This window comes from Chiloscyllium punctatum, chromosome 45 (assembly GCF_047496795.1).
Source record: "Chiloscyllium punctatum isolate Juve2018m chromosome 45, sChiPun1.3, whole genome shotgun sequence".
In the NCBI taxonomy this organism is placed as follows: domain Eukaryota; kingdom Metazoa; phylum Chordata; class Chondrichthyes; order Orectolobiformes; family Hemiscylliidae; genus Chiloscyllium; species Chiloscyllium punctatum.
Genome location: NC_092783.1, coordinates 42,217,233 through 42,241,580, shown reverse-complemented (window position 1 = coordinate 42,241,580; position 24,348 = coordinate 42,217,233). Strand labels below are relative to the sequence as shown.

General features: G+C 40.8%; 1 protein-coding gene across 1 annotated transcript in view; it reads left to right on the top strand.

The window, feature by feature from the left end:
* The first annotated feature begins 277 nt into the window (after positions 1-277).
* Positions 278-24,348, top strand: part of elapor1 (endosome-lysosome associated apoptosis and autophagy regulator 1) — a 133,153-nt gene continuing 109,082 nt past the window's right edge. The window contains exon 1 of the mRNA XM_072563591.1: positions 278-587. Within this exon, the coding sequence (XP_072419692.1) occupies positions 456-587 (132 nt within the window). The 5' untranslated portion in view covers positions 278-455. The remainder of the gene's footprint in view (positions 588-24,348) is intronic.

Genomic DNA, 24,348 nt, shown 5'->3' with positions numbered 1-24,348 from the left:
CCTATTTTCAAGACTCCAAGCATTCACTTGTCATTTCCCCCTTGTCTGCTATTACAGCACAATATTGGAATGATGTAGTGTAACAATGTTGTACGCCAAACTCAGGCGTTGCACGGTCATTTCGAGAATGAACCCGAACTTTGCTGCATTTGTTGCCTGGTGTGGCGAGCCCATGGGAAAGACAGACCGCCTCGACTGCTCTTTCTGTCCGCCTTGAGAAGGCGGCGCAGCTGCCACTTGTTTTGTGGGTCTCGGCAATTTCCGCGAATTTCCGCCAGCTGACGAACAGACGCGACCCAGCGACACTAATTCAGTTCCATCGTGCCCGCACTTTGACAAGCTAGAGAAGCACGGCGTGGCAACCAAGAGGAGAAGAGAGAGAGAGAGAGTCTGCCATCCACCAGACCCTCTGCAATTTCATTGTCCACAACATTTATCCCTCAAGCTGACTCGGCATGAAAGGGAACACCTCGTTTTCTCGTTTGTTCTTTTGTGTTTTGTTTTTCTCAACAGGTTTTCTATTATTCCCTCAGCAAATAACAAGCCTGCGGGACCAGTCTGGAGAAAACCTTCCAATTTGCAAAGAGGTAAGGTGCACTCTGTGACTGTATTCTAGCTATTTGTAATAATGCATCATTGATTGAAAGTAAGTTGTAGAATTTCTTCGCGATATTTACTATTTTTGACCAAAACGTAGACAAGTGTGCATAAGTATTAAGTTATAAAGATTGTCGTGCACAAGTCGTTTAAATGAGGCATTTTACTTGTTTATTAGATTGTGTCCATATGGAATATTTAATTTTGATTTAGTAGCTGTCGCACGGCACATTAAGGATATTTAATTATTAGAGTTGTTGCTGTAAGCTCCCGATTGCGTTCACCACAGATCCTGAAGTTGACAAGTGTTTGTTTAATGAAGGTGTGAAGTGTTTGTTATTATTGCCTCTTAATTGACAGCCACGAAATGTTACTGACACAAAACTTCTTTTGACTCCTTTGAGTTACATCTCATTCTGTCAGCGTGACCTGAAAATATTCGCGGCAAAACCCACCGTTTGGTGATCAATCTGTTGGTGTGTTGGTAGATGTCAGCCTCTGAAGGATTCAGTAAAGGTTCCTGTTGGCACCTGTTAAAAAGTCCGTGTCAGTGGCAAAGTGCAGGCGCTGGACAGTGTGTACCACTAGGTGGTGTGTGAAATACTGTGGGAAATTGACAGTCCAAGTACAGGTTTTATACCATCAGCAAGACAATACTGTATTATAAACCTGCACAAAACTATTCTTCGAAGTTTTTTTTCCGAGAAAAAAAACTCTTACTGTACTTTTTACTTAGTAGAGAGACTGGTGAGAAGTTTGAGATCGTGATCTCGTCCATCTCAATGATGAAACAATAATAGCGTTTTCTTCAGATGGTCACTAATAATAGTTGTTGACATTTTCAGACTATATGCATCTGGATGCAAATTATTCATGACATATAAATGTGATTTATGATCAAATATTTAATCCATATTTTTAACGTTGAATATTAAAATGTCTGCAGCAGAAACGCATTTCCTTACCTGTTCTGAAAATTCAGAAGTATGCCTTTAATTTGTAAAAAATGTGAAACCTCTGAAACAAGATCACAAACTTTGCCTTAACTCTACCAGACCAGAGTGCTGCTCTCTCAGTAGAGGGAGAGATTACTGGTGGTGGTTTAACCTGAGGGTCACCATGCCTTAGGCAAAGGGAGAGGTTGAGAAGGAGGGTCTTTTATGGTAATCTTAGCCTGTGGGGGATTTGAACTCACAGCCATCTGGCCACCTCACCCAACCGAGTCCCAATTATAAACCGCAATAATTCCATGAACAAAGGCAATAGACGTGACATGTAAAATCCTTGAAGTGTTTGACAATCTTTCTCAGTCTGCTTTGCATAATAACTAAAGGAGCATCAGTCAGTTTTGTTGTTAAGGCAATGATGTAGTAGCCTTGATTGTTAAATTTATTTAATATAACTTTTAAACTTGAACTCAGCTTATGGGAAAATTGATGCATGTTAAAATGGTAACAGGGAGAGAGACATTTGAATGTTTAACTCAAGATTACAGTGACATTTGTTTGACTGAAAAGGTCATTGGACTAACAGTTTTTGGCAAATTCTCCCCCTGTCCTTCGTTTCATGTCATGGGGGAGACAGGCAACCTTTGATGTGAAATGATTTAAACAATGGTGAGAATATATCCAGTTGGCATTCTGCGGCCTATATTCACATAAGAGGTGTTTTGCACAAGGACATAATTTTCAAGTTAGAGCCTAGGTAACTAGCTAAGTGCACATCCACCGATGGTGGAACAAAGGAGCACATTCGGTCAGAATTGGAGGAGTGTAGGGACCTCAGGATGTTGTAGTGGAGGATAAGGTGATAGAAATAGGGAGGCACATGACCACAGCTAGATTGGAACACAAAGATGAGACTTGTAAAATTGATTTGAGGCAATGGGGCAGGCCATACAGGGTAAAGAATTGGGTCAGTTCCCTCACCACTGGATAGTGGTTCTCAGGGGAATAGCCACATCTGTGATGGTAAGGATATACTGGTAGCCCTCCTTTTGTGCTGGAGTACCACACAGAACCTTAACACCTTGTTCAATACATCCCCAAAAACTGACATGGAAATTAGATGCAGGTTTCCCTACAAATTGAAATTGCGGTAGATTCTGAAAACCATTATACATCCCTATGAAGGTGTGACCAGTAGATATGATACCTGATTATGGGCTTGAGTTTTGCATATACTGACATGCCTTTGGAATTTCATGAGTTAGCCACAGTATTGCCTACAGTACCTTGCTGGCCCCACTACCTGATGAACCACTGTCCACTCTTCTTTTCCAGATCTGTGAAGAAGTCTCCATTTTCTCACTAGCATTTCATTTTTAATATAAGAGCATCCGGGGACTGCTTTTACTGGGGCCCCAGTGTAAGCAGCCTAAGCTACTGATTTTGAGAGTGGCTCAGTTTTTTAGGCTGCTACCCAGAAAGTTCTATTTATTGCCTTCTTGGAGTGCTCTAAACTCCAAAAGAAAAGGTTCTGTTAATTAAACAGGAGGTTTGCAATGCCACCTTAGCTTCCACTGGATGAACATGTCTGATCTTAGACTGTGTGACCATTCAGTCAGGGAAAACAACAGGCATGTTCTCTTGCAGCTGATTGGTCTCCCTCCTCAGTAGTTTTCTTGGAAGCCAGCGAGAATGCTATTATGTGAGTCATTGATGAGGAGCAGGTTGATCCTATCAACAGTTGCAGGCTAGGTGGATTAGCCATGGGAAATGCAGAGTTACAGGGATGCTCTTCAGAGGAGTGGTGTGGACTCAATGGGCTGAGTAGCCTGCTCCCATACTGTAGGGATTCTATGATTGTCTGACAGTCAGAGTCAGCTTTCATGGTCACTAGTCCCAATGACAAGGTTACAATCCAAATGCACCTGGTAATGGGGAATAGGTGTATACAAAGGAACCTTGATTATCTGAAGGACACAGGCAGGGAGTATTTCATTCAGTTAGTCGAACTCCGGGTAATCGAATGCCAGATAATATAGTTTAGCCAAACATCAGGACCTTGCAATCTTGGGTATTCCAGTATTTGGATAATATAATACCAGATATTTGAGGTTCCTCTGTACTCTCTTTTAGTCCTTTTTACCAGCACCTTGGCACTTGCTGTGCTCTCAATTAGGAAGGTCATGCTTTTTCTCAGCAGTAGCATTTCACTGGCCCTGGTATCCCTAAGTATTATTACAGGATTTCTTGCCTCACACTAGGGAAATGTGGCCACACCTCCTGTGAACATAAAATTCCACTAACTCTCAGGGATTTGTTTAACCTCATTTGTTTAACCGCATGTATACTCTCAGGAGTGCCTTTCCATGGATTCACAGCTGAAGTTAGAGTCATAGTTTGGTTTGCAAAACTTTCTGACTGACTCTCATTCTCTGAATGGGTGATTGTGCTCCAGTGCATCCCATTGGTTTCTCCTGTAATGTCTAACAGTTGGCCCAGACATGCCCCAACTCTCAGCAGTTAAAATACACGTTTCTTGGCCTACCCTTTCATCACAGCACCACCCTTTCAGTCCTGCACTTCCTGCTCTCCCATGGATGCTCAATCTTCCTACCACTCTTCCCATCTTTTCCATTTGGTTGAGGTGCCGAGAGAAAGGTTTCTTCTGGAACAGGAGTTTTCGGATCAGCTCGTAACCATTAGCCAATGTGGCTGCCTCCCTGGACCCAGTCACTGCCTGTTCCTCATGGTGAATTCTTATTGGGAGGGAAATGAAGTTCATAAATTCTTCAAGGAGTGTATCTCATTGACCCTTTTGTAGATGTCTCCTGTTTTAAATGCCCATATCCAATTTCAAAATCAAGTCACTCAGTGTTTCAAGGCCTGGGTCAGGTGTTTTCTTGAGGGTACAGAATTTCTGATGGTATGCCTCTGACACCAGCTAATACACATTTAAGAAAGCCTTTCATACTGCCTCATAATCAGCAGCCTCAGACAAAATGGTATAATCTTCCCTCAAGGTTTACCCTGCAGTACTAAGGAGTAATATTGGATTGGCCACTTTAACTGCCATTCCATCCACTCAAAAGAAATAAAAGAAAGTCTCCACAAACTTAGGAGGTCAATGAGCAAGCCAAATTGCCCCCAGTCCCAATTCTGATCAAGGAGTATTTTCAAAGGCTGTAGCATTCCTGTCCCTCTGCTCAAGCTTGCTTAGTTTGAAATCCTTTCTTGCAGTTTTACCTGGAAACTTTCTCTCTTGTCTCCTTGCTCTTTTCTTCTGCCTCTGTATTTCCCAAACCTTCTCTTGTGCTTGACATTCTGAGTTCTTGCTCCAATTTAACTGCTGACTACCCCTTTCAAAAGTGTGGGCTTTCTGGCTTTCTGCTGAAATTCTACTCCTAAAAGCTCTACAAACAATTTAAATCTTTAAGATCCTCAAATGTAATTTTCCTTAATTCTGCTAAAGCATGCTTGTGTCAAAGGTAAAAATCACACAACACCAGGTGAAAGTCCAACAGGTTTATTTGGAAGTAGTAGCTTTCGGAGTGCTCTTCCTTCATCAGGTGGTTGTGGAATATAAGATCCTCAGACACAGAATTTATAGCAAAATTTTACATGGTGATGTAACTGAAATTATATATTGAAAAAGACCTAGATATTTTGTTAAGTCAATGTAAGGTTGTATAGTGTTGTCCTGAAAGCCAGTCACGGCAGATGCTGCAAGACATGTCAGTGTCACTACACATGGGGACACCACCCACCATGTATATGGCAGTACTCATGTGACTTGGCCAACATTGTCCATCTCATACGCTGCAGGCAAGGATGCCCTGAGGCATGGTATATTGGTGAGACCAAGCAGAGGCAATGGCAACAGATGAATGGACACTGCACAACAATCAACAGACAGGAGTGTTCCCTCCCAGTCGGAGATCACCTCAGCAGTCTGGAACATTTGACCTCAGAACTTAGGGTGACCAATCTCCAAAGCGGATTGCGAGACAGGCAACAATGAAAAGTGGCTGAGCAGAGGCTGATAGCCAAGTTCGGTACCCAAGGGGATAGTTCCAACCGGGACCTTGGGTTCATGTCACACTACAGATGACCCCAGTGCACTATATACACACACACGCAGACTCTCTCTCATACACTCACACACGCATCCTCTCACTGACTAATACCCCTTTACACTCACACTCACACACATACACATATACTCACAGACACTCATACCCCCTCACATACACAAACACCCACATGCACACATAAGTTTGTGGGGTGAATTTGTACTTGTAGAATTACATTTTATTTGACTCAAAAACTGCATGAATCCATCTAAGATTCTGTAAATCCCTTTTTTAGATTAGAATCAGTCTGTACGTTGGGGCACAGATAGCCTCACACAGGGCACCTCACACCTTCAATGCATTATCTGGGCCAATATGGCACCTATTGTTAAAGTCCACTTGAGAATGTAACTTTAAGAAAGTTCTGGAATTTATATATTAAAGAACTGATACCAACATGTCCATTCTAAAAGATGAGACACTTAACAAACAATCCAGGCCTTTCTTAATATATAATTTCAGTTACATCACACTGTAAACTTTTGCTATAAATTCTGTGTCCTACGATCTTATGTTCCACAACCACCTGATGAAGAAGCAGCATTCTGAAAGTTAGTACTTCCAAATAAACCTGTTGGATTTTCACCTGGTGTTGTGTGATTTTTAACTTTGTACTCTCCAATTCAACACCAGCACCTCCAAACCATGGCTGGTATCAAATATGTACATTTCTATACTGGAGAAAGACAAACTCAAGAAAATATGTTGCAGGTTTTCTTTGGCTTTAAAAATACTGGTATCAGTGTGACACTTTACTCACTGTGTTTTTTTTTCTTTTGTCCATGGGTTCACATCTTGGCACAAACCTCTATATTGTTATGACCAGACACTGATTTTTTTTTCACTCAGTCATGGGCTGTGATGTTACTGACAAGGCCAGCAATGTATTGGCCATCCCTAATTGCCTAGATGGCAGTTCAGAGTCAACCACATTGCTGTGGATCTGGAGTCACATGTTGGCCAGACCAGGTAAAAATAGCAGAGTTTCCTTCTCTAAAAGACATTAGTGAACCAGATGGTTTTTGGAACAATCAACAGTGATTAGGTGGTTGCAATTAAATCAACATTCACCAATCTGGTATGGTGGCATTCAAACCTATATCCCCAGAACATTAGCCTTAGGTTCTGGATTACAAGTCCAGCAACATCATGACTTTGCTTGTGTATGCTTGTGTATTGCTCAAAGAAAAAGATACAAAGGGTGGAATCTTATAGAAATTTGAGCAATATGGACCATGGTGAGATATGTGATAGAGTTGGAAGAGAAGTGCAGAGAGGCCCATCTTGATGTCAAGAACAATTTGTGAAACCTGTTATGTTTTCATAAGCAGTGTAGTGAGATTCCTGATAGACAGTGCTCATCCAGGTGCACAGTGCCCTTTTTAAAGGTGGTGCAGATGGTGTTTTGGTTAATATCGTGGAGAGTGGAGAGTTGTTATCGAAATGGCACTTAGTAAAATGTGGTGGAAATCAAACATAAGTGACACCGTAGGGGTGTTGTTGGTCATGACTGAAGCGAGTTTGCTGAGATACAGTGAGAGAACTTGTTAGTTCAAATGCAAATAACCTTCCAAAAAACATGATCCAACTTAGACTTAGCCAAACAAAATAAGATTCAGTCTGAAATGTGTCTGCTATTTGGTAAATAATCCATGGGGGTGGTTTACTTTAGAGCAGGGGTTTGTCAACCTCTCATTGTCTTTGTATTCACAAGAGAACATAGTCCAGTCTAATTGAAGTTGCTTTGAAATATCAGTGTCATACAGAAATGTTGCCTGCCAATCACTTTAGTTACAGTCACAGTTATTCTATCTCTGCAGCAATTCCCTTTTAAACAACACACTTTGGAATTAAGGGTTAATAAATGTCTGTAATAGTTTTGCTTCAAGCCCATCGTCCTAGAACAGTCTATAAAGATGAAAACCCCAGTGTCTCTGTTGCACAGCACAGCCCGTACTTTTCCAAAACAGCTTTTGTTACTCAACAAACTAGATCAGTGTTCTTGCATGACAAGGTCCACTCAGAAGTTTTTAATATTGAGAATACAAGGCATGTCATGAAAGATACCATTACAATCGAAATGTGTGGACATTGGTAATTTTCTAATGCATTCATATTTCACTTCCATGGGTGCTTGTGAGTTAGAGGTATTTTGTATGTGAAGCAAACTCCACATTTCAGCTCCTGTGTTGAATAACTTTCCAATATATAAGCATATAAAAGGGAGTGTATTGTTTGCCTTAACAAAATACTAAGAACAAATATTTTTCTTTGTTGAACCAAATTATGTTGCAGTAAGGAAAGATAATGAGACGGATGGAGTAAAAAAAATACAACTACAAGATTTAGATAAAAGATGTGCAGCAATCAACAAATTACAGGGAATGCATGATACAATTATCTGTTGTGTTACAATGTTCATGTCACATCTATGTGTATAATTTGGAATGCAATGTGGAGCCATGCACTAGCGACATAAAGAAGGAGATATGAACTGAATCCTCACAGTCAGAAATAGGCAATCTTTAGCAACACCGACCATTTTACAACACAAATATAATATTCCATTAAAGTCAATATAGAGTGAAAGCGAACAGGCATATAATACAGGTCAACAAATCATAGCAGCTTCTTGTCCAAAGGTTTCTTAGATTAAAGGGCCATAGTCATGTCACAGAGTGGAAGGTTGGAGTTTCAGAATGTGCAGATTATCTTTCTGTAATGTTATACTTCTGCCAAATCATACCATGTCTCAAGTCCTCCATACTGACATCTCCCTAACTTTTCTAGTCAGTTCAGTCTGTCACTGTTAGTCATTGTTGGAAATAAGAACAAGGGGAGAATTTCTTGTAGACATTAAACAAAAGAGCAGACAGTCAGGATTTAACTTGGAACTAGCAACCTGTTTGTGCCATTGTTAAGGTCATGAAGCCCTGAAAAATATCTTGAGATTTGAAATGCTATGGTATTGATCTCTGACTCCACATTAGCCACGCCAGAAAAATGGCACATTGCCACCTGTTTCAGGTACTTGTTAGTGAAGGCCAGCTAGTGAGATTAAACCTGACAGGTGCAGCAGTATGCCAATAGCAGCTGGAATAAGGAACACAAATCCATTGTGGGAAGTCAAGTAAAAAAGGTTATATCTTGCTATCATGCAAATACAGAAAAAGAGGAGGGAAATTTTGGAAAAGGCTGGAGGTGAATAAACAATTAAAATGCTCGGATCTTAAGGAAGTGAATGACCTTCACCTGCTTTATTCTTATTGGGTGGCTGTGATAAAGATCAGTTGCAACTGGTTTCAGTTGACAGTTTCACAAGAACTGGCTTTGAAATCTGTCTACATTAAGGATTGAGCATGGTAAGTGCAATTAATATATAAACAGGATGAAAGGTGTTCTGAGTGTAAATTGAATTGGAATATGGCTGGATAATAACAATTGACTCAATCTTACTAGCTTAATTTGCAAATTTCATAGAAAATTTTTCCCCATGAGTCCTAGTAGGTTTTCTCACTATTCTCTGAAACTGGCTTCATTACCTATGCACCATATCTCGCTAGCACCCCACTCTTCTAGCTTGTCTCACGCCAGAGGCGAAGTACTCAGCACTGCTGGGACCTTTCGGGTTCTGGCACAGTGCCATTCTTTAGACCCAGCTGTGCACTCAGTCAAGCACTGCCAGCCAGGAGTTCCCCTTTATTAAGCACATACTGGGAGGGGAACCAAAGAGAAACGCTTCTCAGGACATGTTAGTGGCATGGATGACATGGCAATGCAAACACAAGTACAAATTGTAAATGTATTTCTGTATTTCTGTTTAAGAAATAAAATACACAGGTTGCAGGTACTTAGCGTCACCTCATCTTAGAACCCTGTCTAAGGGAGTGTTACTTTTTTTTTGATGCCCCAATCACCTAACGTCATCTCATTGTTCAATGTGGGGCCATCACATGCTGGACAGCCTTCAAATGGTTTAAGATATTCACTTTTTGCAACAGTAACGGATTCATATTTACCTCTCATTTTTTTAAAATCTCTGTCCTCTCACCTCAAACATATGCGCCTAGTCTTGAAATCCACCATTCAAGGGTAAAAACACCTCCCATTTATCCTCTCTATTATAACTGGATGTTAATTAGGTCCTATCTGGATTGATATGCCTGATGCTGCTGTGCTGTAACATGCAGGGTATGATGTTGTGCCTGCTCAATATCCTCAGCTTCTTCCTCAGAAGTCTGCTGTTTAGGTATTTACCATAACAGATGACTTCAACTTATATGGCGAAAATGGCTGGTTAATGCAATTGCCCATTGAAGGGTTCCCTATCACTCCAAGATCAGAAAGAAAAAAACACTCTGCCCACACCAGGTAAGATTGTAGCCATTTTCCTTTTCCAGTGCACATGGACAATTCGCAGGTCAAGCTTAGCACAGTGAGTCACAGCCTCACCCGATAATCAAGAATCCTGCCTCCCCAACTCTGAAACTCCTTGTTCCTTTCTCCCATGCACTCTATCTCAAGCCCAACAGTAATGAGCTTCCCCATCTTCCCACACACCTCTGAATCACAACTTCATGGCTTCATCTCCCAACATTTTCCTCCCCAGCCCAGCATTGCAATTTAGTCATGCAGCTGCTTGGAGGATCAGCCTGTCAACAAATTGACTTCCTGAAGTTATTGCAACCTCTGAGGTCTGTGCAGCAGGAGATAGAAAAATGGGGGAAACGTAGCCAACCACCATCCTTTTCATAATAACTGCACCCAATCAATGTTGAAGTTGCTGATCCTCAGGCACATCTTTCACTGCTTGGTTGATACTCCGACATCACCTTTTCACTTCTGCCTGTATTAGACCAAGAGTCACGTCTCTTGCTTTTCCACTCCCCCCACCCCACCCCCAACCTTGCCAATGCCGCTATGATGCCTTTTCACCAGTGCCAGACCCAATCAATGACAAAGTCGCCGATCCTCTAGTGCTATCTTTTGCTGCTGGGTATACCTCACTGATGTCACCTTTGCTGATGTAGCAGCTGCTTATTCTGATGCCAGGTTCTGTGCTCACTCCAGAAAGGTAATTCGAAGTCCATGCTGGGCCAACGCTCATCCAAGCTGGGCTTGCTCGAGGTCTGTGCTGGGCTCTCACCATCTCTGAGCTCAGGACAAAAGCTAAATAAAAGGGTGAGAGACAAAAAAAACACAAGAAAAGGGAGGGAAAAAAAGAAAAGTGGTCTGAGTGGATGAGCTTCAGCTCAGGAACCCAACTCTGTGGCCATCTTACACGAGTTTACCAATGTTTGACCCGTATCCCTCTGAAACATTCCTATTCATATACCCATCCAGATGTGTTTTACATGTTAAAATTGTACCAGTTTCCAGCACTTCCTCTGGCAGCTTATTCCATATGTGCCCCAGCCTCTTGTGTGAAAGATTTACCCTTCAGGACCTTTTTAACTCTTTTCCCTCTCATTTTAAACCTATGTTTCCTAGTTATAGGCTTCTCCAAGCTTTATTAAAGACCTTGGTTATTCACCGTATCTGTGCCCCTCATAATTTTATAAACCTCTAAAATGTCACCCCTCAGCCTCTGGCACTCCAAGGAAAGAAGTTCCAGCCTATTCAGCTTATCCCTGTAACTCAAATGCTCCAGTTCCAGTAACATCCTTGTAAATTATTTCTGCAGCCTCTCAAGTTTAACAACATCCTTCTTATAGAAAGGTGACCAGAAGTTGTTGTTTCAGAGCTGTGAAGTTGGAGAGTAAACCATAACGAGGATGTATAATCCCCTCCAGGTCCTGAAAAGGCAGCTATTGAGCAAATTTTTTTGGAGCAACTAATTCTAAAATTTTGCGAAAATAAACAAATTTCAAATTTACAGCATATATATTTTTTGAGAAAAAAATTAAGATATCATTAGTGGAGTTTGAGTAAGTAACGGTAATTTGTCAACTAACTTATTAACATATTTTATCAATTAAAGACCAAAAGAACTACAGATGCTGTAAATCAGAAACACAAACAGAAGTTGCTGGAAAAGCTCAGCAGGTCTGGCAGCATCTGTGAAGAGAAATCAAAGTTAACCTTTCAGGTCCAGTGATCCTTCTTCAGTTCTGAGGGTCACCATTCCAGAAACATTAACTCTGATTTCTCTGCACAGATGTTGCCAGACCTGCTGAGCTTTTCCAGAACTTCTGTTTTTGTCTCTATATTTTAACAATTGCTTCTGTTAGTATCTCACTGTGAAACCCCTCTCCAGGAGATGTAGCATTCTTCATTTCAGATTAACCCCAGCACATTTGTGAGCTGATTTTCATTTCTGTGCCTCTGAGCCAGTTTTCAACTCTTCAGATTGCGAAGCTGCTGCCAGGCATGACGTGTCATTAAGTGCTCACATTTTCAGGAATGCCCAAAGCTTTATAGTCCTGCATAAATTTCCCTTGATTGCTTTAACAAGTAGGTTTCCACCCTACTACTAATATTTGTTCATCCATTTTTGGAATGTCAGCAGTCATTCCAAAAGCATTAAATACTAACAAATAAATCTTTTTTGTAGCTGCCAATTTTTCATTTCAACAAATATTTCTCTTTTCAGTGAATTCAGCAAAGGGAGGAATTTTGTACTCATTTCTCCCAATATCAGTTACAAAACAATGTACACTTCAAAAGTACTTTATTGACCATAATGTGCATACTTTGCATCATATCTAATTTTGGAGACCTGGAGATGCCATCAAAATTCTAATTTTGTGTGGATGTGTTGGTACATAAATGTAATAAGAACCTTTTGGTGAGAGTTCTTTCTTTTTTGCTCAAAATAGGGTTAAACAAAATGAAGTTGGTTTGAATGTTTAATCATTTGCACATGTACTTTATAATATTCATAAAGTAAGTTAATAATGTGAACTTTAAATATGGGTTGTTACAATGAGTGATTGAGGACAATTGGGCTATATGTAATGAGCTGCAGACCAAGTAAGCTGGACAATTTATTTCAGTTCCTGACACACCCAGGTTTTGCCGTACTGCTCCTTATCCAATGCACCTGTGTGTAAACTTATTTCCCCTATACTTTTCAACTGTGCCCTTTGGTGTATCTCTCTTTGGAGAACAGGATATGCTCTCAATGAAAATGCTTTCAACTGATTGAATTAATTGACAATCTTCTTTAAGCTAAGAAAGTCACAGCTGTCAAATTCAAATTAATAAAAGTTCTCCCTCTTTAAAGGGATACAGCCATTTACTTCCAAATTCAAAATAAAACCTGATGTGGTTTCTGCAGTTGATCATACAACCTTGTCTGACAAGTGCCACTAATTGCAGAATGTCTCTAAGTTTTCAGTAGAAATTGTTCATACCCTCTTAATTGAAACTTGGGCACAGATAAAGCTACCAAAGCAATTCAGGACCGTAAAGCTTTGACTGCACACTTCCTGAAATGGTGGATGTGTACCTTAACCAGGCCTAGTGCCAATCCAGTGAAGAGATCTTCCACCTTGCCTTCCACAACGAGCAGCCAAGAATCAGCAATGTGTTTACTCGCTTGTGGATCCCCACTCTGACCAGATGGCAGGTCAGAATGCCTCCTGTCCAGACTGAGGACAAGAGTGATAGAGTGGAGAATTTACAGAAGCAACTCACAAAACCTGTTCATATTGTGTGGAAAATTCACAGAAGGAGTTTAAGGCAGACTGTTTTAGTAGTGAGAATTTATGTCCTCACACCAATGAGAAATTCTCCATTAATTGGTTCTGAAAGGATTGTACATATGCTTGAGGCTCCATTTGATAGTAGTAATATCTGGATTACTCCCGGTGCTATGAGCTAGTGAGGGCAGGAAAAGGAGGATAGAATAGATAAATGCATGGCTGAGGAGCTGGTGTATGGGAGAAGGATTCACATTTTTGGATCATTGGGATCTCTTTTGGGGTAGAAGTGACCTGTACAATAAGGACGGATTGCACCTAAATTGGAAGGGGACTAGTACATTGGCAGGGAAATTTGCTAGAGCTGCTCAGGATTTAAACTAGTGAGTTGGGGAGATAGTGAGGAAAGAGATTAATCTGAGACTGGTACAGTTGAGAACAGAAGCGAGTCAAACAGTCAGGGCAGGCAGGGACAAGGTAGGACTAATAAATTAAACTGCATTAATTTCAATGCGAGGGGCCTAACAGGGAAGGCAGATGAACTCAGGGCATGGTTAAGAACATGGGACTGGAATATAATAGCAATTACAGAAACATGGCTCAGGGATGGGCAGGACTGGCAGCTTAATATTCCAGGATACAAATGCTACAGGAAGGATAGAAAGGGAGGCAAGAGAGGAGGGGGAGTGGCATATTTGATAAGGGATAGCATTACAGCTGTGCTGAGGGAAGATATTCCCAGAAATACATCCAGGGAAGTTATTTGGGTAGAGGCATGGAGGGGTTGGACCGAAGGGTCTACTTCCATGCTGTACATCTCCATGACTCTATGATAGGATTGGAGCCAAGTGTAACTTTAAGCACCTTCACCTTTAACTGGATCTCCAACCTGATAAGCTTTCTCAACCTTTAACCTCCATTATCGTTACCTTGAGGTCACAATAACTGATCTCCATTGGACCAATTAGCTAAAATCTGTAAGATCTGGAAGCAAAATGTTATCCCTCTTCCGTTAAAAATCACACAGAAGCAGGTTATAATCCAACAGGTTTATTTGGAAGCACTAACCTTCGGAGCTCTGCTCCTTCATCAGGTGGTTGTGGAGTATAAGATCATAAGACACAGAATTTATAGCAAAGGTTTACAGTGTGATGTAACTGAAATTATATATTGAAAAAGATCTGGATTGAAAAAGATAATATATAATTTCAGTTACATCACATTGTAAACTTTTACTTTGAATTCTGTGTCTTATGATCTTCAATTCCACAATCATCTGATGAAGGAGCTGCGCTCCGAAAGCTAGTGCTTCCAAATAAACCTGTTGACATAACTTGGTGTTGTGTGACTTTTAACTTTGTCCACCCCAGTATCAAGTTAATTAGTGACTTTCATATTGATACAGCAGAAATGGTACTTCAACTACACATGGTAAACATGCGGCATTGAGGGGGTTACTATATTTAGCAAAGAATCATTTAACAGTAAAATCTTTGATTTCCACATGCAAGGATTCTCTTTTTTAAACAGCTGAAGTTGACAAGTCTCCCCAGGGGAAGGGGAGCAATGTCTTTATTCATTAGATTTGTTGCATTGCCTTGGGGGAAGAGTTCATGTTCCTCAAATTGAGCTGTGAGTAGTTTTGTTTCATTGTTTGTTTTGGACAGTTAAAATAAAACTTTGATGGATTAAATTTTAATAGAATAGACTTTCGTTTCCAAGGAGAAACTGCTCATTGACATAGCGACAGATGTTATTCTAAAATATGAGGAAAGATTATTTTTAATTAAAATTTCTTCGAGGTCTTCAGCTATAACTCAAGAGGGAGATTGTATTCTTCCAAAAGGTTTTGCCAGAAGTCTAGTTGTAACTGCTTCAACCCTTTATTTGTGCATCTCCAGAACAGGGACTGGGGATGAGGATAGAAACATTCACTGTTGAAGTACCCAACATCTTCTCAGCCTGTAAGGAACTCATCATAACAACAGCAGAAAGAGCCATGCATACTTACAAATCTGCCATGTATTAGTCAGGGTTCAGTGTTTTGACTGTTAAGTTAGAAAGTTGTGGATTCAAGATTCATTGAAGAGACTGAAGAGGATGGATTGCTGAGAGGATAATGAAAGGAAGAAGATATTTGATGGGGTGATATGTCCAAATAGTAGTACCAGTTCATCTTGATGGCAATGCTAAATCTGTCTATCTGTTAGTTATCTAGGGGAAATGCCATGGAGTAATGATAACCTCACTAGACTAGCAATCCAGACTAATGTTCTAGGACACGGTTTTGTATACCACCATGGCAGATGGTGGAATTTGTATCTAATAATAATCTGGAATAAAATGTTTGCCTAATAATCAATTGTTAAATTCACCCATGTGGTTCACTAATGTCCTTTGTAGATGGAAATCTGCCATCCTTTCCTAGTCTGGCCTACATATGACGCCAGGCCCAGAACAATGTGGGTAACCCTTAGTTTTCCTCTGGGCAGTTAAAGATGGACATTAAATGTTGATCTGGTCAGCAGTGCCCACATTCATGGAAGGAACTTTTAAAAGGTCATAAATATGCTTCTTGTTTGCTTTGGCTAGATCTTCAACAAAAACAGTGTTAACATTAAGCTCTTCTGGCATCATCTAGAACATGTGCAAAGTTGTGAGCACACAGCTTGCTACCGCAGCTCATGATGTGCACAGGGCACAGAAATTGGAAGAGTGATAAAGAAAACAGAGAGCTACTGAATGGTATAGTAAGTGGGTGAACACTTGGCAAATGGAGTATAATGTGGGAAAATGTGAAATTGTTCATTTTGGAAGGGGGAACAAAAGAACAGAGCATTATTTCAATGAAAAAAAAACTTCAAAAAACTACAACACAAGGGGACTTGGGTTTACTTGTATATGAAACACAGAAAGCTACCTGATGATGCTGTGGCTTTAAGAGGTGTGTTTTGTTCTGGTTTGTTTAGACAGAGATTGGGGTACAGGTACCAAGCAGTCTGAGAAACTTATGAGGCCTTGTTTTTTTTTTAAGTTGGAACAATAGAAGCAGCCTGAATGGGTGTAGTCAAACTCTCACAGATCCAGGATTTTAGTTAGTTCTTCGTTGTTGAGGCTGAGATCTCAGCATGGTTGGAAAGCAGTGAATCTCTCCCTGCTGCTATGCCCTCTCTCTCAGTCTTTGATGTTCTTTCCTCCTGGATTAGAGAGACAATCTGTTTTCTGTATTTGCCTTTTTGTCAAGGGTATGTTTATGGGATATAACTATATTGGAACAGTTAGTTTGTAATAGTTACTGTATCTATTATTCTGTTAAGTTTTCCACTGGAGTTAGGTTATTCAAAGTTCTTGTTTCTTTTATTGTGTTTTAACTATAGTGTTTCAATAAATTGTATTTTGCTTAACATTGAGTAGTTTGACCAGTCGAGTTGCATCTAATTTGAGGGAGTTTGATCTGGTACATAACAGCTAGCACACAGGTGAAGCAGGTGATCTTTAGTTATTCATTATCCTTTAATATATTTAGAAAGAGAATAGGAGCCCTCAAGAACTATAGTGGACACGTATGTGTGGAACCACAGGGGATGGGCAAGATCCTCAATGAATATTTCTCCTATGTGTTTACCATGGAGAAAGAAATGAAGACTTGGGAACTTGGGGAAGTTAGTGGTGATATCTTGGGGTCAGTCCATATCACAATCAAGGAGGTATTGGACATATTAGAATCTATGAAGGTGGATAAATGTCCTGGCCCTGACCAGGTATATCCAAGAACAAAGCAAGAGGCTAGAGATAATACTGCGGGGACCCTGGCTGATATTTTTGCAACATCATTTGCCATGCATGAGGTCCTGGAAGACTAAAGGGTAACAAATGTGTTCTTATTCAAGAAGGGATGCAAAGAAAAACCTGGCAACTATAGATCGGTAAGCCTAACATCTGTGGTAGGTTAGTTACTTGAGAAGATTCTGAGGGATAAGGTATATAGGCATTTGGAAAGACAGGACTTGATTAGGAGTAGTCCGCATGCTTTGTGCGTGGGAGATTATGCCTCACAAATTTGTTAGAATTCTTTGATGAAGTGACCGGGAAGGTTGATGAGGGCAGGGCGGTAGATACAGTCTATATGGATTTCAGTAAGATCTTTGATAAGGTTCTACATGGTAGGCTGCTCTAGAAGGTTAGATGCCATGGAATCTAGGGCGAGCTGAAAAATTGGTAACACAGTTGGCTTGATGGTAGGAAGCAAAGGGTAATAGTGAATGATGCTTGTCGGATTGGAGGCCTGTGACTAGTGGAGTGCCTCAGGAGTCGGTGCTGGGTCCTTTACTGTTTGTTATCTATATCAATGATTTGGATGAGCATGTACAAGGCATGATAAGTAAGTTTGCAGATGACACTAAAAATGGATAGTGAGAAAGGTTATCAGAAATTGCAGCAGGACCTTGATCAGCTGGGGAAGTGGGCCGAGAAATGGCAAATGGAGTTTGATGTAGATAACTGTGAGATCTTACATTTTGGAAAGTCAAATCAAGGTAGAAGTTTCATGGTGGGGAAAGTGAGGACTGCAGATGCTGTAGATCAGGGTCGAAGAGTGTGGTGCTGGAAAAGCATAGCCAGTTAGGTCCGAGAAACAGGAGAGTCGATGTTTTAAGCAATAAGCTCTCCATCAGGAGTTTCATGGTGAATGGTAGGGCCCTAAGGAGTGTAGTGGAACAGAGGGACCTTGGAGTTCAGGTGCACTGTTCTCTGAAAGTGGAGTCACAGGTTGATATGGCAGTGAAGAAGGTTTTTGGCACATTGGCCTTCATCAGTCAGGATATTGAATACAGAAGTTGAGAAGTTATGTTGCAGGATGTTGGTGAGGCTGCACTTGGAGTATTGTGTTCAGATTTGGTCACCTTGCTATAGGAATTATGTTATTAAACTGGAAAGGTTGCAAAAGAAATTTGCAGGGGTGTTGCCTGGACCCGAGGGTCTGAATTACAGAGAGAGGTTGGATGAGCTAAGACTTTTTTTCTGTGGTGTGTAGAAGACTGAAGGGGGTGGATCTTATAGAAGTGTATAAGTTCATGAGAAGCATGGATAGGGTGAATGTACTCAGTCTTTTTCCCAGGGTTGGGGAATCGAAAACTAGAAGGCATCACAGTTTAAGGTTAAAGGGGAAAGAATAAAAGGGAAGCTGAGAGGCAACTTTTTACAAAGAGGGTGGAACGCATATGGAATGAGCTGCTGGTAGAAGTAGTTGAGGCGAGTACATTAACAACATATAAAAGGCATTTGAACAAAAATTTGGATTGGAAAGGATTAGCAGGATATGGGCTAAGTGCAGGGAAAATGGGGTTAATATCGATGGACATTTTGGTCGGCTTGGACCAGTTTGGGCTGAAGGGTCTATATCCATGCTGTAGAAATCTATGACTCTATGACTGTATCAGGAAGGCTAATGGAATGTTGACTATTATTGAAGGAGGTTGGAATATAAGAATGGGGGGGTCTCACTGCAACTGTAGTAAGTGCTGGTGAGACCACGTCTGGAGTACAGTTAACAGTTTCGATTTGGGCCCCTTATCTCAGGATGGAGGCATGTCAAAGAAGGATAATCCAAAGTTTGGAGGGTTTATCTTATGAGCAAAGGCTAAGCAAGTTGGCAGTCTACTCATTAGAGTTTAGAAAAATGAGAAGTGATCTGATTGAAACATGAAAGATTCCTAAGGGGCAAAACAGGACCAGTGTTAAGTGGATGTTTCCCTTCATGGAAGAGTCTCGGACCAGAAGGCATAGCTCAGAAGAAAGGGATGCCAATTTAAGACTGAGATGAGTAGCACTGCCGTCTCTCAGAAGGTTGTGAACCGTTGGAACTCTATATCACAGACAGCAATGGTGGCAAAATCCAGGTCTATATTTCAGGCTATGATAGTTAGATTCATGATCAGTAGAGGAAACAAGGATTATGGAGAAAACACAAGAAAGTGAATGTGAGGAGCATGAAATCAGCCATGATCCCATTGAGTAGCGAATCAGGCTCGAGGGCCCAAATGGCCTACTCAACTATTTTTTATTGGCTTATGGTCTTAATGTAAGGCATCCATTGATTTACATTGGATGTACAATGTTGCATAAATGTCAGCAATTTTCTTGACAACTCAAGAGAGTTCTGAACACTGAAAGAAGATTGAAAGAACAATGTGACAACACTGGCAAGTTTTATAAGTTCAGCTGACCTGGCAAAAGAAACACCGTAGACCTCTCTTTTAGGTAAGTGCACATTAAATAAGTTAGTCACTGAAATGATGTGAAGATTGAGGGTTATAGCCACTTTCTATGTATGTTGGTGACCCTGGTTACAGCTGGAGATACTGCAATGAAGAGGAGCTTATTCCTCCAAGCCTTTATTATAGAAACTCAAACTCCTGCAAAAGTCTTAGAGTGTGCCCCAGGGTGACTAGTGCTGGGATGTGCTGGCTCTCCTTTGATGCTCTTTGATTAATCTTAATTTGTTTAGAACTCTCTGTTACTGCAGTTTCAGCACATAGATCATGTAAAGTGGAAATCCACATGGAGGTCTGTTGTGTCACCATCTGATCCTAATACAATAGTTGTATTGAAATAGAATGTAGAATCAAGTTGTCAGTTTCCTCCCTGAGCTAGTGGGTTTGTTTTCAGATGTTTCATTACCATGCTCGATAACATTATCAATGAGCCTCCTGTGCAGTGTTGGTGTTCTGGCCTGCTTGCTATTTATATGTCTTGGTCTATTGTGGTGAGTGGTATGATTTCCAGTTCTATTTCTGAGAGATTGGTAAATGGGGTCCAGACCTATATGTTTGTTAATGGAGTTCCGGTTTGAATGCCAGGCCACTAGGAATTCCCATGCATGTCTTCGTTTGGCTTGTCCCAGGATGGATGTATTGTCCCATTCGAACTGGTGTCCCTCTTCGTCTGATTTTATGGATACTGGTGATAGTGGGTCATGTGTGTTGGTGGCTAGTTAGAGCTCATGTAACCTCGTGGCTGTTTCCTGCCAGCTTGTCCAATATAATGTTTATTGTAGTCCTTGCAGGGTATTTTGTGTATTGCGTTTGTTCTGCTGGCTGTGGGTATGGGGTCCTTTAAATTCATCAGTAGTTGTTTTAGTGTAGTTGAACGTTTATGAGCTCCCATGATGCCTAGGAAAACTGGAGGTTCTTGGACTTCATGGTAGAACACAAAGCCAATGGAGAACTGCAGGCCAGCATTTACAGGAGAGCCACACACTGACCAGATACTCAACTACAGAAGCAACCATCCCAATACCACAAACAGAGCTGCATCAGGACAGTATTTAAACAAACCACAACACACTGCAGCACGTTGGAACGATGAGGAGCCTGAGGAGAAACACCTATACAATGCATTTAGGGACAATGGTTACCTGATAATCACAGTCTGCCAATTCCTGCATGATAGACCTAACCAGGAAGACACAACACACCCACAAACTCCAGACATCAAAGAGATTTCAGAGATGACCACCAGACTACTCCAGCCCCTAGGTATCATGGTAGTTCACAAACATTACATTGGACAAACTGGCAGGAAAATAGCCACCAGGATACGTGAGCACCAATTAGCCACCAAAACACATGACCAACTATCACTAGTATCCATAAACTCAGATGAAGAGGGACACCTGTTAGACTGGGACAATACATCCATCCTGGGACAAGCCAAACGAAGATATGCATGGGAATTCCTAGAGGCCTGGCATTCAAACCAAAACTACATTAACAAACATGCATGCTTGGACCTCATTTACCAACCTCTTAGAAACAGAACTGGAAATGATATCACCCACCACAACAGACCAAGACACAAAAACAGCAAGCAGGACAGAACATCAGCACTGCACAGGAGGCTCACTGATAATGTTACCTAACACAGTGCTGAAACTTCTGAAAACAAACCCGCCAGTTCAGCGAGGAAACCAACAATCTGATTCACAACCTGTGCTACAAATCTTATCCAAATTTCAGAATGCAGAATGTGGGAAAAGCTTTCTGAATTGTCCTTTCTCAGTAACTATAATGATACCATCAAAGAGCTCCACAATTAATCTCAGTTAAACATTGTCACTTTAACAAAATAATTTCACCATGATAAATAGGTAACGGTAAACTACACCTTTTAATAATGAATTGCAGCTGATTTCTGATACCAGATAGGTTGGGAAAAAATTGGATGATTTACCACTACCCTTTCTCTGTTCTGAACAATCCAGAAGAAAATTATTGCATCTCATTTTTAATTGCAAACATGATACTCAAAGAGACAGATATGTCTGGTCTAGTATCAAGCCATTCAGTTACATGCTTCAACCAGTATTTCCTGCTTCAAGGCCCAAGTTAAGATGGAGTTCAAGACTCATACATACAAGTCACTTGCTGCGTTACAGTGATAATATCATGTACATGTTAAAAGGTATGAAGACAGACATAACACAACAAATATTACTATCAATGTGTATCCCTGAGTCAAAGAGGAATATGGGATAGTAGATTTTGATGCAGTTGGGGAGGTGCAATGTTGAGTAGAATAGGCAACCAATTAATTCCAGCCTATCTAATGACCTTGCTAAAACCTTTTTTAAAGATAACTGCTATTTTAGATGTGAATGTTGCAGTCCTTATTGCTGTTATGTCATGGACTGCAAATAACATGCAATTTGGTAGCTTGCTGCTATATTCAATAATACAATGCTGGTTGCCAACTGAACAGGCATCAGGGATAGTTGCGCATTCCCATGCAGCTCACACTAGATCCTCCGACATATCCATTATAGTATCATTGTTCTGCAGCTGCGATTTTTGTCACCTCCATCATGATGTGACATTACAACCACACACATGCAGAAACACAGGTTTGCAATGCTTTATCACAGCAACAGTGACAGAAGAGCAGCTGTCAAGAACAAAAATAGTGCTGCCCATAGAATCATACTGCAGGGTAGAGTCAGTCTCCAGCTTCAGTTCACTGCAATCAATTTTCGAACACATCGTTACAGAGTGCTGCTGCAAGAGTAAATTAGCCAGGAATATAAAAATGGAATGTTAACCAAAAAAAAAGCAAATATCTTATTGGAGTCAAATAAGTAAGTATTTATTATACAGTGAAAATATGATAATTTTAGAATTCTGTGGTAATGTACATTTTTTTTGTGAACATTTTCTAAAAAAAATCATGTGAATGCTAGTAGTTTACTTTCTGTTGATAATAAAAATCAAACTACCAAGTTGGAACATAGAAAAACCTTCAACTAAAACTCTGGAAGGGCTCCTTGCTACTTTGTAATGCTGTGTATTTCTAGTTAAAAATAAGGACTGCAGATGTTGGAAACCAGAGTCTAGATTAGAGTGGTGCTGGAAAAGCACAGGTCAGGCAGCATCCGGATGCAGGAAAATCGACGTTTTGGGCAAAAGCCCTTCATCAGGAATGAGGCCTTGATTTTCCTGCTCCTCAGATGCTGCCTGACCTGCTGTGCTTTTCCAGCACCACTCTAATGTAGACTGTGTATTTCTAGTGCCTACTGTAATTTTTCATCTTTCCTTAACAAATTGAACTTCCATAATATTCCAGTTTTTAAATGATGGGCATAATCACACTTATTAATTTTAGGCACTTATCTTTTCTACACCTGTATGGTTCCAACTTATTCAGTCAATTCATCTGAAAGTGATATCTCAGTGGTCATACTTGACTTAATTTTAAGTGATGAAATCTTCAAATCTGTCACAACCCAACTGCTGACTTTTGAGTGTAAACTTGAGTAGGCAATATATATCTGAACTAGAGAATAATTTCTGATGTCTTTTGCACATGTGTGAATGTATTCTGGTGAAGAAGGCTTGGTTGCAGTTGTGTGGCTAACAAGTGGTCATCTTTGCCCTCATCAAGAAATTGGCATGCACACTCTGTTGCTGCCAGTGGTGGTTTGTGACTGTGCAAGTTGTAACACTGCTCACTCAGCTGTTCTCTCCAGTGTAGCTCCTCCTAGACTGGCTTGATCCCTGAAACAATAACAAAGGCTATTGATATTCCACCAAATGTTTAAACAAGCAGTCATCTTCAATGTTGCAAACAAGCATGCCTCTATAGTTATGGAGTCATAGAGATATACAGCATGGAAACAGACCCTTCGGTCCAACCCGTCCATGCCGACCAGATAACCCAACCCAATCTAGTCCCACCTACTAGCACCCGGACCATATCCCTCCAAACCCTTCCCATTCATATACCTATCCAAATTCCTTTTAAATGTTGCAATTGTACAAGCCTCCACCACTTCCTCTGGCAGCTCATTCCATACACATACCACCCACTGCATGAAAACGTTGCCCCTTCGGTCCCTTTTATACCTTTCCCCTCTCACCCTAAACCTATGCCTTCTAGTTCTGGACTCCCCGACCCCAGGGAAAAGACTTTGTCTATTTATCCTATCCATGCCCCTCATAATTTTGTAAACCTCTATAAGGTCACCCCTCAGCCTCTGACACTGTTTAGCCTCTCCCCATAGCTCAAATCCTCCAACCCTGGCAACACCCTTGTAAATCTTTTCTGAACACTTTCAAGTTTCACAACATCTTTACGATAAGAAGACCAGGATTGCATGCAATATTCCAACAGTGGCCTAACCAATGTCTTGTAGAGCCGCAATATGACCTCCCGACTCCTGGACTCAATACTCTGACCAATAAAAAAAAGCATTCTAAACACCTTCTTCACTATCCTATCTATTGTGACTCCACTTTCAAGGAGCTATGAACCTGTGCTCCAAGGTCTCTTTATTCAGCAACACTCCCTAGGACCTTACCATTAAGTCTTGCTAGGATTTGCTTTCCCAAAATGCAGTACCTCGCATTTATCTAAATTAAACTCCATCTGGCACTTCTCGGCCCATTGGCCCATCTGATTGAAATCCTGTTGTAATCTGAGGTAACCATCTTCGCTGACCACTACACCTCCAATTTTGGTGTCATCTGCAAACTTACTAAC